This window comes from Thunnus thynnus, chromosome 24 (assembly GCF_963924715.1).
Source record: "Thunnus thynnus chromosome 24, fThuThy2.1, whole genome shotgun sequence".
Taxonomy (NCBI): Eukaryota; Metazoa; Chordata; class Actinopteri; order Scombriformes; family Scombridae; genus Thunnus; species Thunnus thynnus.
This window is the reverse complement of record NC_089540.1, coordinates 7809090-7823482: the sequence shown is the minus strand read 5'-3', so window position 1 is coordinate 7823482 and position 14393 is coordinate 7809090. Positions and strand designations below refer to the sequence as shown.

Here is a 14393-nt window from a genome sequence, read left to right as displayed (position 1 = left end):
GGTGGGAAGCGGTTTTCAATGTGTGTGTGAGTTCTTGGTGTGTGTGTGTGTGTGTGCACAGGTGCCAGGTGAGGTGCACTCACAGCAGCGATTCAGGCTTGAATAACCAAATGGACGCACACACATACACACACACACCCTCACTCCTTTGTTATCTTCTCCTCCCATTGTCCTTTGCTTGTGACAGCCCAGGCATTGCAGGACATGCAGGAAACCCATTAATAAGCCTGGGACAGTGGCAGCATGCCAACACCAGTGAACAGGGGTCAAAGGTTAAACATTAGCTACCTGCCAAGAAGTGGCATCCTCCCTGCTCTGCTACATCTGTCCTTAATCTGACACTGTAATCCCCGCACTATCCACAGCGATCAATACGGTGAGGGTGTGCGTGTCTGTTTTGACATTCATATGTCCATAACAGTTGTGTGTGTGTATGCATACTTAGGTTTGTGTTTGGTCCTGTTAGAGTTTGTGTATGAAAGAGAATGTGACATTATGGCATTTGAAGACTAACAAATGATTTTGTCAATCTGACTTGCTGCTGTCATATCACAGACAGCATTTCATTAAAATAGAAAATGGCAGAAACACTCCAAAACATTTTATAGACTTCTGAGAATAAAAGAAGGCAATTAGAGCCGACTTTGGGCAACTGCTAAATGTCTGTATGAATTATCTGTGGTGGACTCCAATTATCCCAAAAGGCACAAGACACAAAAGGTTTAAACAAACAACAGTCATAACCAAGCAACAACTACCGTCATTTATTCCACATGACATGAACAGCACTCTGTCTTGTTTTTTGGCAACTGACAAATGATACAGTGTTTTCCAACAGTATACAATATATAGTGAGCACAGACAAGGATTCCATCCAAATAGTGGAATAGTGCAAACGATTATTTAAACTTACAAAGAGTATAGACACACCACACATAAATATCATATTTGTTGAACAGCTGAGGATGACACATTGGACAACTGGTACACTATGACTAGAGTCACTTTGCTAGGCAATCCCCCAACATCCCATTTTGTCTTCTGTGTGATTGTTTCAATGCACAAAGCATCCAACTCAGTTTGACTTGCTAATTCATGCCACAATTTGCACAGAAAAGGCAAAGCAACACAGGCAAAATGCTTGGATTTCAAAATCTGCAGAGAGCTGGGGGTGACTGAACTTTATAAAAGTAAGTTGAACATCAGGTGACCTTCGGCTCTGCACTGAAACCTGGATAAACTGGATTATAAAATAATACCTTCTGACTTGCAGCACACTGCACTATTTTACTGCTGGTCACCATTTCTGGTCAGATTTTGAAATGATTATTTCTTCAGCTCACACACATGATGATGATGATGGTCCTGATGCCAGTCGTAAACATAATGAGAATCTTAATAAGACAATTGAACACTGCATGATTTTATCTCAGACTTTCAACCCCAGCTGGCTCAGACTGGAATGGACTCAGCCCAGATTACTCTGCTCTGTCTTCAAATCCAACCATAATCAGCTCAATAATCATAATGTGTGTCTGCCCCATCAGTCAAGTACACTCATCCTACTCTTCTAGATTCAAATCCAAGTCACACACTTTTAGATCACTGGTGAACCAATTCCTACTATCTACTCCATGTTCTTCCCTTCTCCTGTCATGATGTTCGCCATACCAGCTTTTACTCAGCTGTCTCTGCTGTCAGCACAGTATAAAATAGCAGGAATTAGCAACTTTGTAATGCTAATAGGCTTATAGAGACACTTGCAGCAGTGCTGAGGAGTTAGCGCTATACTACTACCCGGATGGCCTGTGTGTGTGTATGTGTGTGCATTTTCCGCCACTCTACAGTAAGTGACACACTCTGCCACTGCAGATGTTTTCACTCTGCATATGACAGAGCTCCTCAGGGTATAACAACTGAAACAGCTGAGAGCTGACCTCGATCTGACACGCGGCACTGCTCATCTGCTCTCCACTCGTACACTGTACTGTATTTGGCATGAGCGTTCCCTTATCATATGTCCACAATGCCTGTAGATCAGCGTGTGTGTGTGTGCGTGTGCGTGTGTGTGTGTGTGTATGACAGAGTATGCAAGAGAGTAAAAGAGACAGGCATACATGGTCAGAATGTTGAGTGTGTGCGTGTGTGCTGACGTTGGCCTGCTTTCACATACAGATTGGAGGCACATTAAGTTCCTGTCAGTAGCAGCTAGTCTCAGGGGAGCGGACATGTTGTGTGTCTGTTTGTGTGTGTGTGAGGTGGCGTATGACGATGCCCTCTGACACCCTTAAGTGCAGCTGAGCAAATACACAAGATGTGACGAGTGTGGGTACACCGGTGTATAGGTGTGTGTATGTTGAGAGAGGTAGGAAGACCAGAAATGTAAAGTCAGAGGGCATGATGTAACAAATGGAATGATGGCAAACAGAGAACGCGTATGCGAACTATTATACACTGCAAAAATATCCATACAAGTATCATAATGTCATATTTATTCTTTTGAACCTTCTGCTAGTGCTGTGAGAGAATCTTGCAAGGCGCAAACATGAAGATCACTCAAGCAGTATTAAGAACATGCGTCTTGATTAAGAAGAGTCCTTGAAAATAGATGATTTGAATTGGAAATAATTATGTTTATCTGTGCCTTGTTGGTACACTCCTCCCAGCTGTTTCATGAACAAACACCTTTCAGACTCCAAACTATGCTAACTGCAAAACTTGTTAAGATGTTTGTTTTTTCGCAGTGCAGATGTGTCTCTGTCATCACGTATTAAGCCACATGGTGTCCAAGCTGCTCAAAAAGCATATTTCTATTATACTTCAGGAGGCTTTCGTTCACAGGGGAAATGCACATTGATAAATGTGTCTGCTAATGTTCCACTGATGTGACATTTCTCTTGTTTTTCACTTGTAACCCTGGCAGTGATAAGTTAGAACAACACAGGGGCCTGAACCACAATCCTCATGATGCCTGGGTGATAAGATTGAAATGATATCAATATGAATATTTAACCAATAGATATATATCATGATATGGCAAACTGACTGTGTTTCACTGTTATCTGTGTGTGATAGATTCGAAATGTCACCTGTTTCACATGTAAAACACAAACTTAAATAACGTATTTTTAGATGACCTCAGGTAAATATGATTTAGAGGCCTGGATGTTCATATCATCATGATATTATTCCACTGAGGGTTGATAAACAATAATCTTGAACTAATGACTTGCTTGAATCCTCACTACACCACATTGATTCCCAAATTAGAAAGAGGAAATGCTAAATGATGAGAAATCCTACCACACAAGACTGAAAAGATCATTTCTAGATGTTGTCTGAGGACAAGAACATCCCCAACACACGTGTGACATTCTTGGATACACTAGTCAATACTTGCTTTTGAGACAATAATGTCACGAGAGCCCATAGTAACTGGGATTGAATTGTTATAACGTGCTCAAGTATGAAATGTATCCAGTGAGAGATGATTTATTGTTGTGCTGTGATTCATTCGTTCCACTGCAGAGCTCTCTAATTCCCCAGGTTCCTTCATGTTTCAAAAGGGTGAGGATCCTCAAGAAAAAACACTGCCAAGAGCCTATTCCAAATGTGATATGTTAACATATGCAAGCACTGATCATCTATAGGACCCATGCTGCTGAGACAAAAGAGGAGAGCAATCCTCTGATTTGGCTGCGCTGACTGGGAATTGAAATGAGTCGCGTCAACATAACAGCTCGACGTGCTGCTATGTGGTTGCTATGGTTGTAAAATTGGATGAATCCATTCCTGCAATATTTAACACGTTGTCAACACTCGAGTGAAAAATGAGGAGAATGTGACAAAACCAAATGTGGCTTCCAAACGTCACGCTGTAGCCATTTTAAGGTTAATAGCTCAGTCTTAAAAAGCAATAGTTCAAGTGTTATTTCTGCAAAAGTACTCGGGAGTGGCTCTCTTTTATCTCATGGAGGCAGCACATCATTTGACATACAGTATGTGTAATTCAGAGGCATTTTGAGAAATATTCTACCATGTCTAGATTAAGTTCATATATGAGAAAGTAATCAGAAGTCTGCTTCCCAGAATCCACTGCTCTATCAGTCATATGGACTGAGCACTGGCCTTATTATTGTGGCTCCACTCAACAGAACTCACAGTATATGCTAATACAGGACTATAAATCATTCTAATTTGATGGTCCCATGTGGTCGATTCTGATGCATTGCTATGCACTTCAGAACGCTGCATTAAACTAAACATGTGACACACACACACACACACACACACACACACACACACACACACACACACACACACTATCCAATAACCTAATCCTCCCAAGCCTTTTAAGCAAGCCCTTCCCCCTGTTAAAGGCCGCCCTATGTTACTGTATGGAATTGACTAATGAGCCAGTCAAGAGAAAACGCCCTTTACCTACAAGGTTAATAAGTTATTACTATATAATCAAGCATTTGGGACTCTGTACAATATTCAGTTTATTTCTTCAACTGTTGCAAAACTGACAGTAAACACTTTGTGACAAATTGATGTTTTTTGCCTTTAATTTTTTGCATTTCTGGGTGGTCAGTTCATGCAGCCAGTGGATTTAACTTAAAGGTGCAGTGTGTAGAATGTAGTGGCATCTAGCAGAATGGACTTGACAGAAATAGAATATAATAGTATGTTTTCATTAGTGTATAACCACCTGAAAATAAGAATCATTGTGTTTTCGTTACCTTAGAATGAGCCCTTTATATCTACAGAGAGAGCCAGTCCTCCTCCATGTTGCACTGCCATGTTTCTACAGTAGCCCAGAACGGACAAACCAAACACTGGCTCTAGAGAGGGCCTTTTGCGTTTTTCGTGAGTTTCGTGGCCACCATTCTCCTACACCGCTAGATGCCACTAAACCCTACACACTGGTCCTTTAAAGGAAATCCAAGGTAATATGTTCATTTTTGGTATTACAGGACGATTTTTACTCTCTAATCAATATCTTATAATTAACAATAAGTTTAATTACAATGTGTAATATGGAAGGTATCACTCATAGTGACAAACCCACTGAAAATCATCTCCTGACTCTGTGCTTCCACCCACTGAGGAGTTGGTGGGGACCAAAGCAAATCTCAGAGGACAGTGAATGTTGGATTTAAATTTGTCCTGACATTTTAGACACAAAATGATTAGTCCACTAATACTTTTTTAAAAATGGACAGATTACTCAGTAGTCTAAATTGTCGCCTTACATTCAGCAAACACGGTTAAAAATTGGTCCACATGCAATCAGATCATGAATTTCTAAGAATATTCACATCATAACATGGTTTTACAGGGTTGTATATAATCAGTGTGTCATGTGTCTTTTTTCCTGTGACACTGTGTAGATCTAAAAAAAAAAAAAACAACACAGCTGCAATGGATGCTTTGATTAACACTGACAATCAGTCACTGATTGTAGCATCAATCCTGACATGATTAAAAAGGTCAGAGTTGTAAATATTCCATTTGAGTGGAAAATATTAAGAGGTGGAAGATAAGCATTAGAAAGTGAGAATCTGTGCCCAGATTCTACAATATAAAACACGGTTCAAACCTGCAGAAAGCAACTATAGTCAACAATCATCCAAAGAAATGCCTTCAGAAAAAAAAGCCTGTGCATGGAAAAGTGCTCTGCATTCAAAACTACAGTATTGTTATTTCTCTCCATGATGGGCAAATAAGAGTTGCCCCTTAATTTGGTTCTGAATGGTGGAGACTGGCGACAAAGCAACACTACTCGTCCAAATCAAATCTCACAGCTCTACTTTCTGCATGATTACACAATAACTCCTGAGCTGACTGATTGTCTACCTCCAGAAAATGCTGCCAACGTCACTGAATAGAGAATTGTTGGATTGGTGCTGCCCGTTTCTATTCACGGCGGTCGCCACAGCAAAGGGGAGAGTGCTAATGGTGTTGAATAGTAATGGCCAAAACCCAAAACCTCCTAGAATTGAGCTTGTGAAACACAAGGAAACCTGTGCTGAATGCAATTGCTGAAGAGCACATTATTCACCCGTTTTTTGCCAATGTAACAAATGTCATAAATTGTTTGTGTTTAAGATGAGCTACAAATGTCTCAGTGGATTTTTCTGAATTCTAAGAAGATTACACTCTCACTATCTCTCAGGAAGATAAGTTTCAAAGTTCCTCTTGTCCTGCGAAAAAAGAAATTGTTGTCAATCTTTGCCTTTTCTCTCTGACTAGCCACAGACAACCTCCCCGTTAATGAAAACTTCTGCCAATATGAGCAAGGAAGCCAGGACTTTCACCGCATTATAGAACTCATAAATCAAACAATTGTCTCGACCATCAGGCAAATGGAAAAGGAAGATAGTACGAGTCTCCTGCATTTTCCCCCTTTTTTATCTTAGCTGCCTTTTCCCTTTCCTCAATCTTCCTGTGCTGAATTACTGTCCGTCCTGTTTCATCGTACTGCTCGCTCTCAAGTTTTTAGAAAGAAGGGCCGTAGAATTATGGATTTACCAATTGCACCTAATGGCTTACTGTCCCCCAGAGGAGAATAAAAAAATAATTTAGCACATAAAGCGAAGCAAAGGGGCCTCATATTGTTAGATGATGCTCTGTGGACCAAGGACCAGTACTCTTCTGCCTGAAGATGAGAGATTTCATTAGAAATCAACAGGGGAGGACTTGAGCACAGCTTTACTCATACCAACAGGGTTCCAGAAAATATTATTTACTCCCACTATTTTACTAACACACTGCTGACAAAACAAGTCCAAAATGGCAGAGGAGTTTCTCATCTATAGTTGAATATTTGCTGCAGTTGAACACAAAAAACACAAACTAAAAGCAACAATTTACATTTGATGGCAATGTGGAGAGCTATATGTTTCCAGATAATGCTGGCATACAAAAATTGGAGGAACTTACCTTAATACGCAGGAATAATACCCCACATCGTCCAACTCTGCTGGTCGAAACCATATGGCATCCTCCTCCTTGCTCATCCTTGTGCCGTCAAAACTGATGGGCTCCTCGAAGTCCCCGTGTCCTGCGCTTTTGTACCACATAAGGCTAAGTCCTGCGCTTTGCGCATGGGTGTAGTTGGCCCGGATATATCCATAGAATAAAGCACACTTAATCCGTACAGGTTCCCCCAAAAGCACCTTGTATTTCAGGTAGTCCACTGACCAATCTGTGCAGCCTTCCACTGAAAGAGAAAAAACAGAGAAAAACAGAATTAAACAGGGCTGACTTGAGAAGGAATATTTTTTGAGCCAATTTACATCATCATCAAGCCCAGCAGAGGAGATCTGTAAACACGAAAAGGGTATGTGGCAACCAGGACAAGACCACTTTCAGTGCTGGCATCAGTCTGTCTGTTAATGTGCTTTGCCAGCAATCCTTGTATCATAATCAATCAAGATGCTCTTTTCATCCATGTAGCACTGATCTCTACACAAACCAAATAAAGGTTTTTTTCCACATATTTACTGCTTTAATATATTGCTCCTTAGGTGCGCATAAATGAATTCACAGTACATTTTAAAAAGCCAGAGAGCAAGCCGGTATCTTCTAAATGTGTAAATATGTTGGTGAAGTGTTTCATTACCACAATATCCTTTTGAATGTTTAACTGAACTCTCAACATTTCAATTGTTGCACTCAATCATTGTTTCTTGTCTGCCCCTGCCGTCACTGACAAACATTACTGTATTTATATTTGACTCATGTGTCACCATCTCATACATAAATTGATTCTACATGCAATAAACTGTATATAAGCCACCATCAATATCCATTTAAATGGCAGTGATGGCACTCATCTACATTTGACCCGGGAAAATTAGAAGCTGCTGTAAGTCTGCATTCATTTCTTGAAGCTATCAGACTATCCTCAGGTGTCAAATGCTGTTTTCAGCCATATTAATGGAAAAAAAGTATAGCTTGTCTCATATTGTGCCTCTACACATGCCAAAGCTGAGCAATAGGGGTCTTCCTGTTGTGACATTTAATAAAGCCCACCAACTGTCAGTCAAAGAAGTTACGAAGATTAAATAATAACTGTATTATTCAAGCACAGCAGGCAAAGGGATGGTTTAGATTCTTCTTAGACTTAGTTTCTATCTTTGGGTGTATAAGATTCATGAGCAACACCGAATATTAAATTGACACTTAATCCTTACCGAATTTTCACACAAATACCAACTCCTGAGTTACTGATTGAGATTTTCACTCACAGTGAGTTATGTAAAAGGACAGAGGTACAGTAAGTAATACTCTGTGTATTATGGAAGCAACAAATTTGAGTGGATTTTAATAATGGTGTTCACCAAGAAAATAACTTTCAGGTGAGATGTGGCCAGCATCACAAAGCAAGATTAGTGAGTTAGCTAACTACTGTGTCTGTCTCTGTCTTTTCCAGTATCACAAAGTTGGTACAGTTTTAACTGGCTTAGGGTTAACCAAGCCTGATACCAGCTTCACGACATCACTTATCCATGATCAACAATGTTAGGCTCAGTGAAGCCAGGCAACCAGTCTGACTAAGATGAACTCTGTGGTACAAAGTGTGCAAGCTACGAATTGTTGTTTTTTTCAACTAACTTGAACTTGCTTTGTGATACAGGGTACAAGTGTATCAGCTCATCAATATTTAGCAAATATACAGCAAAATATAAGCATTTTCTTACATTCACTTTCTTTGCAGAGATTATTCTTTCTTTAAGGTATCTATATTAACACTGCATATTGTCACTGCATATCTTATGAATGAGATAAAAGCTACTGAGCTTGCAGATGCTTTAGACATGTTCAATATAGACAAACTTTTATCAAAACCCTCCCTGCTCTTTTGAGACAGTAAGAAACACTTGTCTTATATTTGAAAACCAAACTGGATCCACACTGAATCAAAAACAGCTTTCCGGCTGGTTCACCGTCCCTTATTCATTTTTTTCCCTTCCTTTTCCTGACATCCTCTTTTTCCCTCGCTGCTTCACCTCACTGCATCACTCTTCCTTTAAAAAACAGCTGGTGAGCACAGCTGCCACAGACTCAACAGGCTTCGCTAATTGAGCCTCTATAAATGTTTTATTTACCAAAGAAGCAACTCGGCCGCCAATCAGTGAGGTGCGGCTCGTGTAGCAATTGCTGGGGGTAACTGGGGAAGGGATGTTGGTGGGAAATTGATTAAACCTTGCTGATTTATGTTATTGTATTGTGTGGTACTGTAAGTGTCATGCTGAGAGCAGCAGTCACAACACTGGTGGTTGCTTTACATGCTGGAAAAAAGATGAAAATAGGGAAACATAGTGCACATTACTTGAACAGTGATGTGTTCAAGTGATTGAATCAAATTACTAGGCAACATACATGAGGCAGGTAGTATTCCAGCATACACAAAGTGTATACAATGAACAGCGAGTGGGAAACAGGGAGTTAATGGGGGCCCAGCAGCAAATTTTTGCCCCAGTGACCCCTGACAGGTTAATCCCGCCCTGCTTGAAAATAAAATAAAATGCAGCACTTAATCATAAAATTGGTCCTGGAATTTATTATTAAATTTATTTAACAACAGCCTGAGAGTATGTAAGAGTGATTATTTCTTCAAAAGGTATTGAATGTGCCATCAGTCCTGAAATTTGCCTGCAAGGCAGATTTGACAGCTCATTTTACCTGCAGCCAAACTTGGCAGCAGTGCCAAATCTGTGTCACCTTTCCTGATACGACTTGATCCTAAATCAGCAACAATAAGTCGCTGCCTCCATCTGATGAGACTGTGAGCACAGCGTTCAGATGCAATGCTTTGACACAACCCTCTAAAACTCTTTTTGATTTCCTCAATTAAGTGGGACTTTCCAGAAGCAACGCAATGAAAAAACAACCTAAATTGTACAAAAAGTGAATACAAGAAACAAAATTAAGTAAAAACAAATGCTGGAGAAGGCAGCGTGTGCTCTCTGACTTACCCAACAGCACAATCCTTTCATAGTGATTGAGTCTAACTGTTGCTATGGCAACAAAGGGTCTACACTTGCTTATCAAGAACTTGCTAATTAGTTTGTGGACGATAATAACTTGAAGGCTTAAGGTAAGACAACCACAGCCAAGATGGTTTCACTTCTAATCATGCGCCCTAATTGAGACTCTGAAGTGTTTTACTCTCAGAACTAATAAAAACAGCAGGAGAGTGTAAAAGGTCCATATAAGCAGGCAGCGGCTCAAACACAAAACAAGATTGGTTTGGTAAAAAAGTGCATGAAGTAATAGCGGCTTATCTTTCATACAAGTCTTTTGGGTATATACACACATGAAACACATGCTTTAAAGACTCAAAACATATGATTTCATTATCCTGGAGCAGTTTAGTGTTGCTCGGTGGAACACATGCAGTGGCGTAAACATAGCTCAACACAGACATGGAAACTACAGTTGTCAAAGAGTGGTAACTAAGTACGTTTACTGAACACCCACCCTTCACATATTTAAACTAGAAGAGTACACTCAGTAGAGTGCAGATCTCCACCAGGTGTGTATGTTTTCTTATGTAGATGTATGCAAAGTTTTCTTTAAGATGCATAGAACAGTGTGATGGTATTGTAACTGAGCGTCTTGGGTTCACCTAACTGTATAAAATTAGTAAGGTTTGGCTGCACAGGCTGGATTTGGTACTAGAAAAAACAGTAAATGCTTCACTGCCAAGAATCAGCCAACCTGGCTCTGTCACTGCCTTTCCCATCAGACATGCGGGTTTAGTAGGCCCCTACTAGCCCATATACTTGGGGCAGATGTGTGATGATGACACCTATTCAATAGGCTGATAACACAGTCAAATTGAATGGATAAACACTCAGTCCACTCTTTTTTTTTTTTTTTTTTTTTTACAGCTGAACATTTTCCCTCTTACAGAAGAAAAAATATGTCTCACAGAATTGGAAAAAGGAGAGTAAACTGTTTGAAAAGAGTTATTTTGATGTTAGTTAGTACCAGGAATTTTACAGTACAGTGGATAAAATCATGCAAAAGTACATATGCAGCTGCATAGCTGGTTTAGTGAAACATAAAATGACAAATACATAATTGTGGATATTACATTCTTTGAACTACATAAGTAATATAAAGATTAGCATGCATCTGATAAAACAGACAAATTAGAATGTGAATGATTGATTACTCTTGAAAATGTACGTAACAATGGGTCTTTTCAACAGTGAAATGACAGATAAAGTCAGATAAAAATGTCATGGCCCCGGCTGTGCCTCTAGTTATTTCCCTTGTGTTTCCATGTGTTTCCTTTTCCCCCTGTGTCTTCTGTTTTCCCCTGTGTGTGTGTGTGTGTGTATGTGTGAGTAGCGTGGGCATGGCTTCCTTCCTTTGCACTCTCCAGCTCCCTCCTGATTACGGCTCATTCACTTCACCTGCCCAGCCTGCACATCTGCCTTCCTTCAGCTCATCAACTCAACAGTATATCTGCTCTGATTCTCCATCCACTCATCGCCAGATTGTTGTTTCAACTATGCTGGTAGTCTCTCGCGCTCGGCCGCTCTGTAATAGCATATTCAGAGTTACTCCTCGTCTTTTTTGTATTACCTGTACTTACCGTGTTTCCTTGTGCTTCCAGGATCACTACCTTCCGGTCCCCCTGCCTGCCTGTCTCCCCTGCTTGTTTAATAAACCCCCAAGCTTATCCTCAGCCAGCCACGCTCACTCCCTCAGCCGCCTGTCCTGCTTATAGCTCAACTCTGCTAACCACCATTCAGCTCAGCTCAGCCCTGCCATCGCCTCTCTACCTCCTGCCTTGCCTGCCATCCTCATTCCCCTTTATTCCTACAATAAAGCCCTTTTTATATTACTTAATTCCATTGTCTGTGTGTGTGTGTTTGGGTCCACTTTTACTGATCATAACAAAAAGATACTTTTAAACCACCCCAAGGCATTCAATTACTGCACAAGGATTTGAAAAAAAAAAAAAAAAACAGTTTAACTGGGAAGTTAAAGAGAAAAAAATGCATCAAAAACCCTAAATTTCCCTTTAAGGGTGAACTCCAGCCCAACTGTTTCAAAGGGTGTTCTGTATTTATCTCTAATATTGCCACGAGGAGCCTGCCAGCACCAATATCCGTTATCTTCCACCTATCCTCAAATTGCCCGTTTTAGACTTTTGACAGAGGGTTATCGTTCATCTCAGTAAGTGAATGTGGGGAATCTGCATAATCTGTTGGCAGGAAACAAACATGGTACAAAGCCTAATTGAACTCAATTAACATTTCCCTGCTCACCAGATTTCCATTCTGCTGGATCACAATTGGTGTGGGAATTGGCCAATCTGCTGAGTGATAATAACAACTCCGGCAGCTCTTCAGCGACTGGGACCATCAAGCATAAGCGGCGTTTGCAGTTGCGCTACGCATGACCCATGAATAAAAAGGGATGATTTCTCAGTCTCTGTCTCTGAATGCGTCCAGGGTCCCAAGAAGTCTGTTTGTCAGCTGAAAAAAATGGTAACTGGTAACTGTCAGCTGTCATCTTTTGCCAAATGATTATAGAACAAATGTTTGCACGTCACTCCACATGGAAATCTGAATTTAATAGAGCCACATTCACCGACACCACATTGAAATGGGGTCTTTAAGCCGTATCCCAATTTAACCACGCCATTAAACAAAGGCAGGGCCATTTGTCAGGCCTGCCTTGGTTTTATGTTTGTCATGTTTGTATCATTTGTCCAACTGTGTAAAAGACTCAGGCCTCATTTATAAAAAAGGTTCTTATCCTCATGTTTTATGCTTGTGACCAAATCCAAACCAGAGATGTGATTTATATGAGGAAAAAACATCAGTCTGATGCCATTCACGCATATTAATATATTTGCAAGTATCATCACCCAAGGTTTAAATGCAAATATAGATGGTAGTATGCATTAACATCAAGGTTAAAACATAGAAGACTTTTACAAAGACAGTCCTTTGAGTTTTAAAGCTAATTATACTTGCAAACCATAAACATATACCATTATTTAAAGCATTTCCTATTACTGAAACACAAGTTCTTGTTTTAATTTGACCCTCGCTCTTAAAAGGATCACACTGGGAATCAGCCTCGAGGCATTTTTATCTACAGTAATATGCATTATAATATCTATAGAAACTATGTTTTTAGTGGGGCTTGTTCATATATAAAAAAATATAGGGAAGGGTATTAAATTTTTAAAAAATCTCCTTTGCAACTGATTGATGAAATGTTGTAACACAGATGTGACCAAGATGCTAGTAAACATGCATGGAAAAAACAACTATAATGCATCTCTGGTTTAAAGGGCACCACAATAAAGCTAAACAAATGTTATGTCATCGTGTTCCTGCTACATTTTACTGTCACATGAGAACGGGCATGTGCTCTTTCTGGAAAGGAGGTGATCAGCTCATAAATTGGGTTACAGGTCTGCTGAGGGGTAATCGTATGCAGATTGAGTCAGGTCACCACGGAGACTCCCACAAAGTGTCTGTTCTCTCATAAGCACTCAAGGAGATGGTTCACGACCATTTTTCTCCATAAAAGCCCCAGTGTAATTCAATCAGAAAGGCGTGCATACATTAGGCCTAGGCTGATTGGATAAACACACAAGCATGTGTGCACACATCTACACGTACACACACACGCACACACACAATCTATGAGGTGACGCGACATCAACCTTTACTTGCCCTTAAGAAGTGAAGTGTCTTAGCTGGCCTAGCTCCAGGGTCCCTAAAGGAACTTATCAACTTCACAGCCACTTTTGCCAAGGGAGGGAGGAGGGGAGGGGGGGGGTGAGAGATGTCTCGAAATCTTGACCTGCCATTTTCCACCTTGTGAAAACGCTGTCGCAGCAGAGTTGGTCTCAATTAAGAGGAAAATAGCTCTGATGTGTGGGAAAGGTAACCTCTCGGCTGCCGGCGAGCAAGGGGAGATTACCTGCATGATTGAAGTACCTCCAGCAGGTTGAAAAAGAGAATGAGTCATCAGTCAATAAAGAAATCAGCCACAGCCCTCTGCATGTGAGAGTATGTCCACATACACACACACACGCACACACACCATAAGCCCTTTGGAACAATAAGTAAGACTCATACCTTGTTCATGCACAGAAATCATCTTTTTCCAAAACTGTAGGAAGCAAATTAAGGGCCATATAACCCTGGTGTAAAGGTGCTGCAACAATAAGGAACTGCGAATGCTAAAATGACCACAGTTATGAGCCATATGCTGACATAAAGGAGAATCTACAACCACCAGTCTGTAAATATACAAAGAGGCTCTGCAGATGAGGAGGAGAGTTAAAGGAATAGTTTGACATTTTGGGAAATACTTTCTTCTTCAGGAGTGAGATATGAAGT

At 40.4% G+C, this 14393-nt stretch overlaps 1 protein-coding gene across 3 annotated transcripts in view; it reads right to left on the bottom strand.

Moving 5' to 3' along the window:
• LOC137176834 (interleukin-1 receptor accessory protein-like 1) overlaps nt 1-14393 on the bottom strand; it is a 301386-nt gene that overhangs the window by 154270 nt on the left and 132723 nt on the right. For all 3 annotated transcript variants that reach the window (XM_067582797.1, XM_067582799.1, XM_067582798.1), the window contains exon 3: nt 6946-7225. In XM_067582797.1, coding sequence (XP_067438898.1) covers nt 6946-7225 — 280 coding nt within the window. The remainder of the gene's footprint in view (nt 1-6945; nt 7226-14393) is intronic.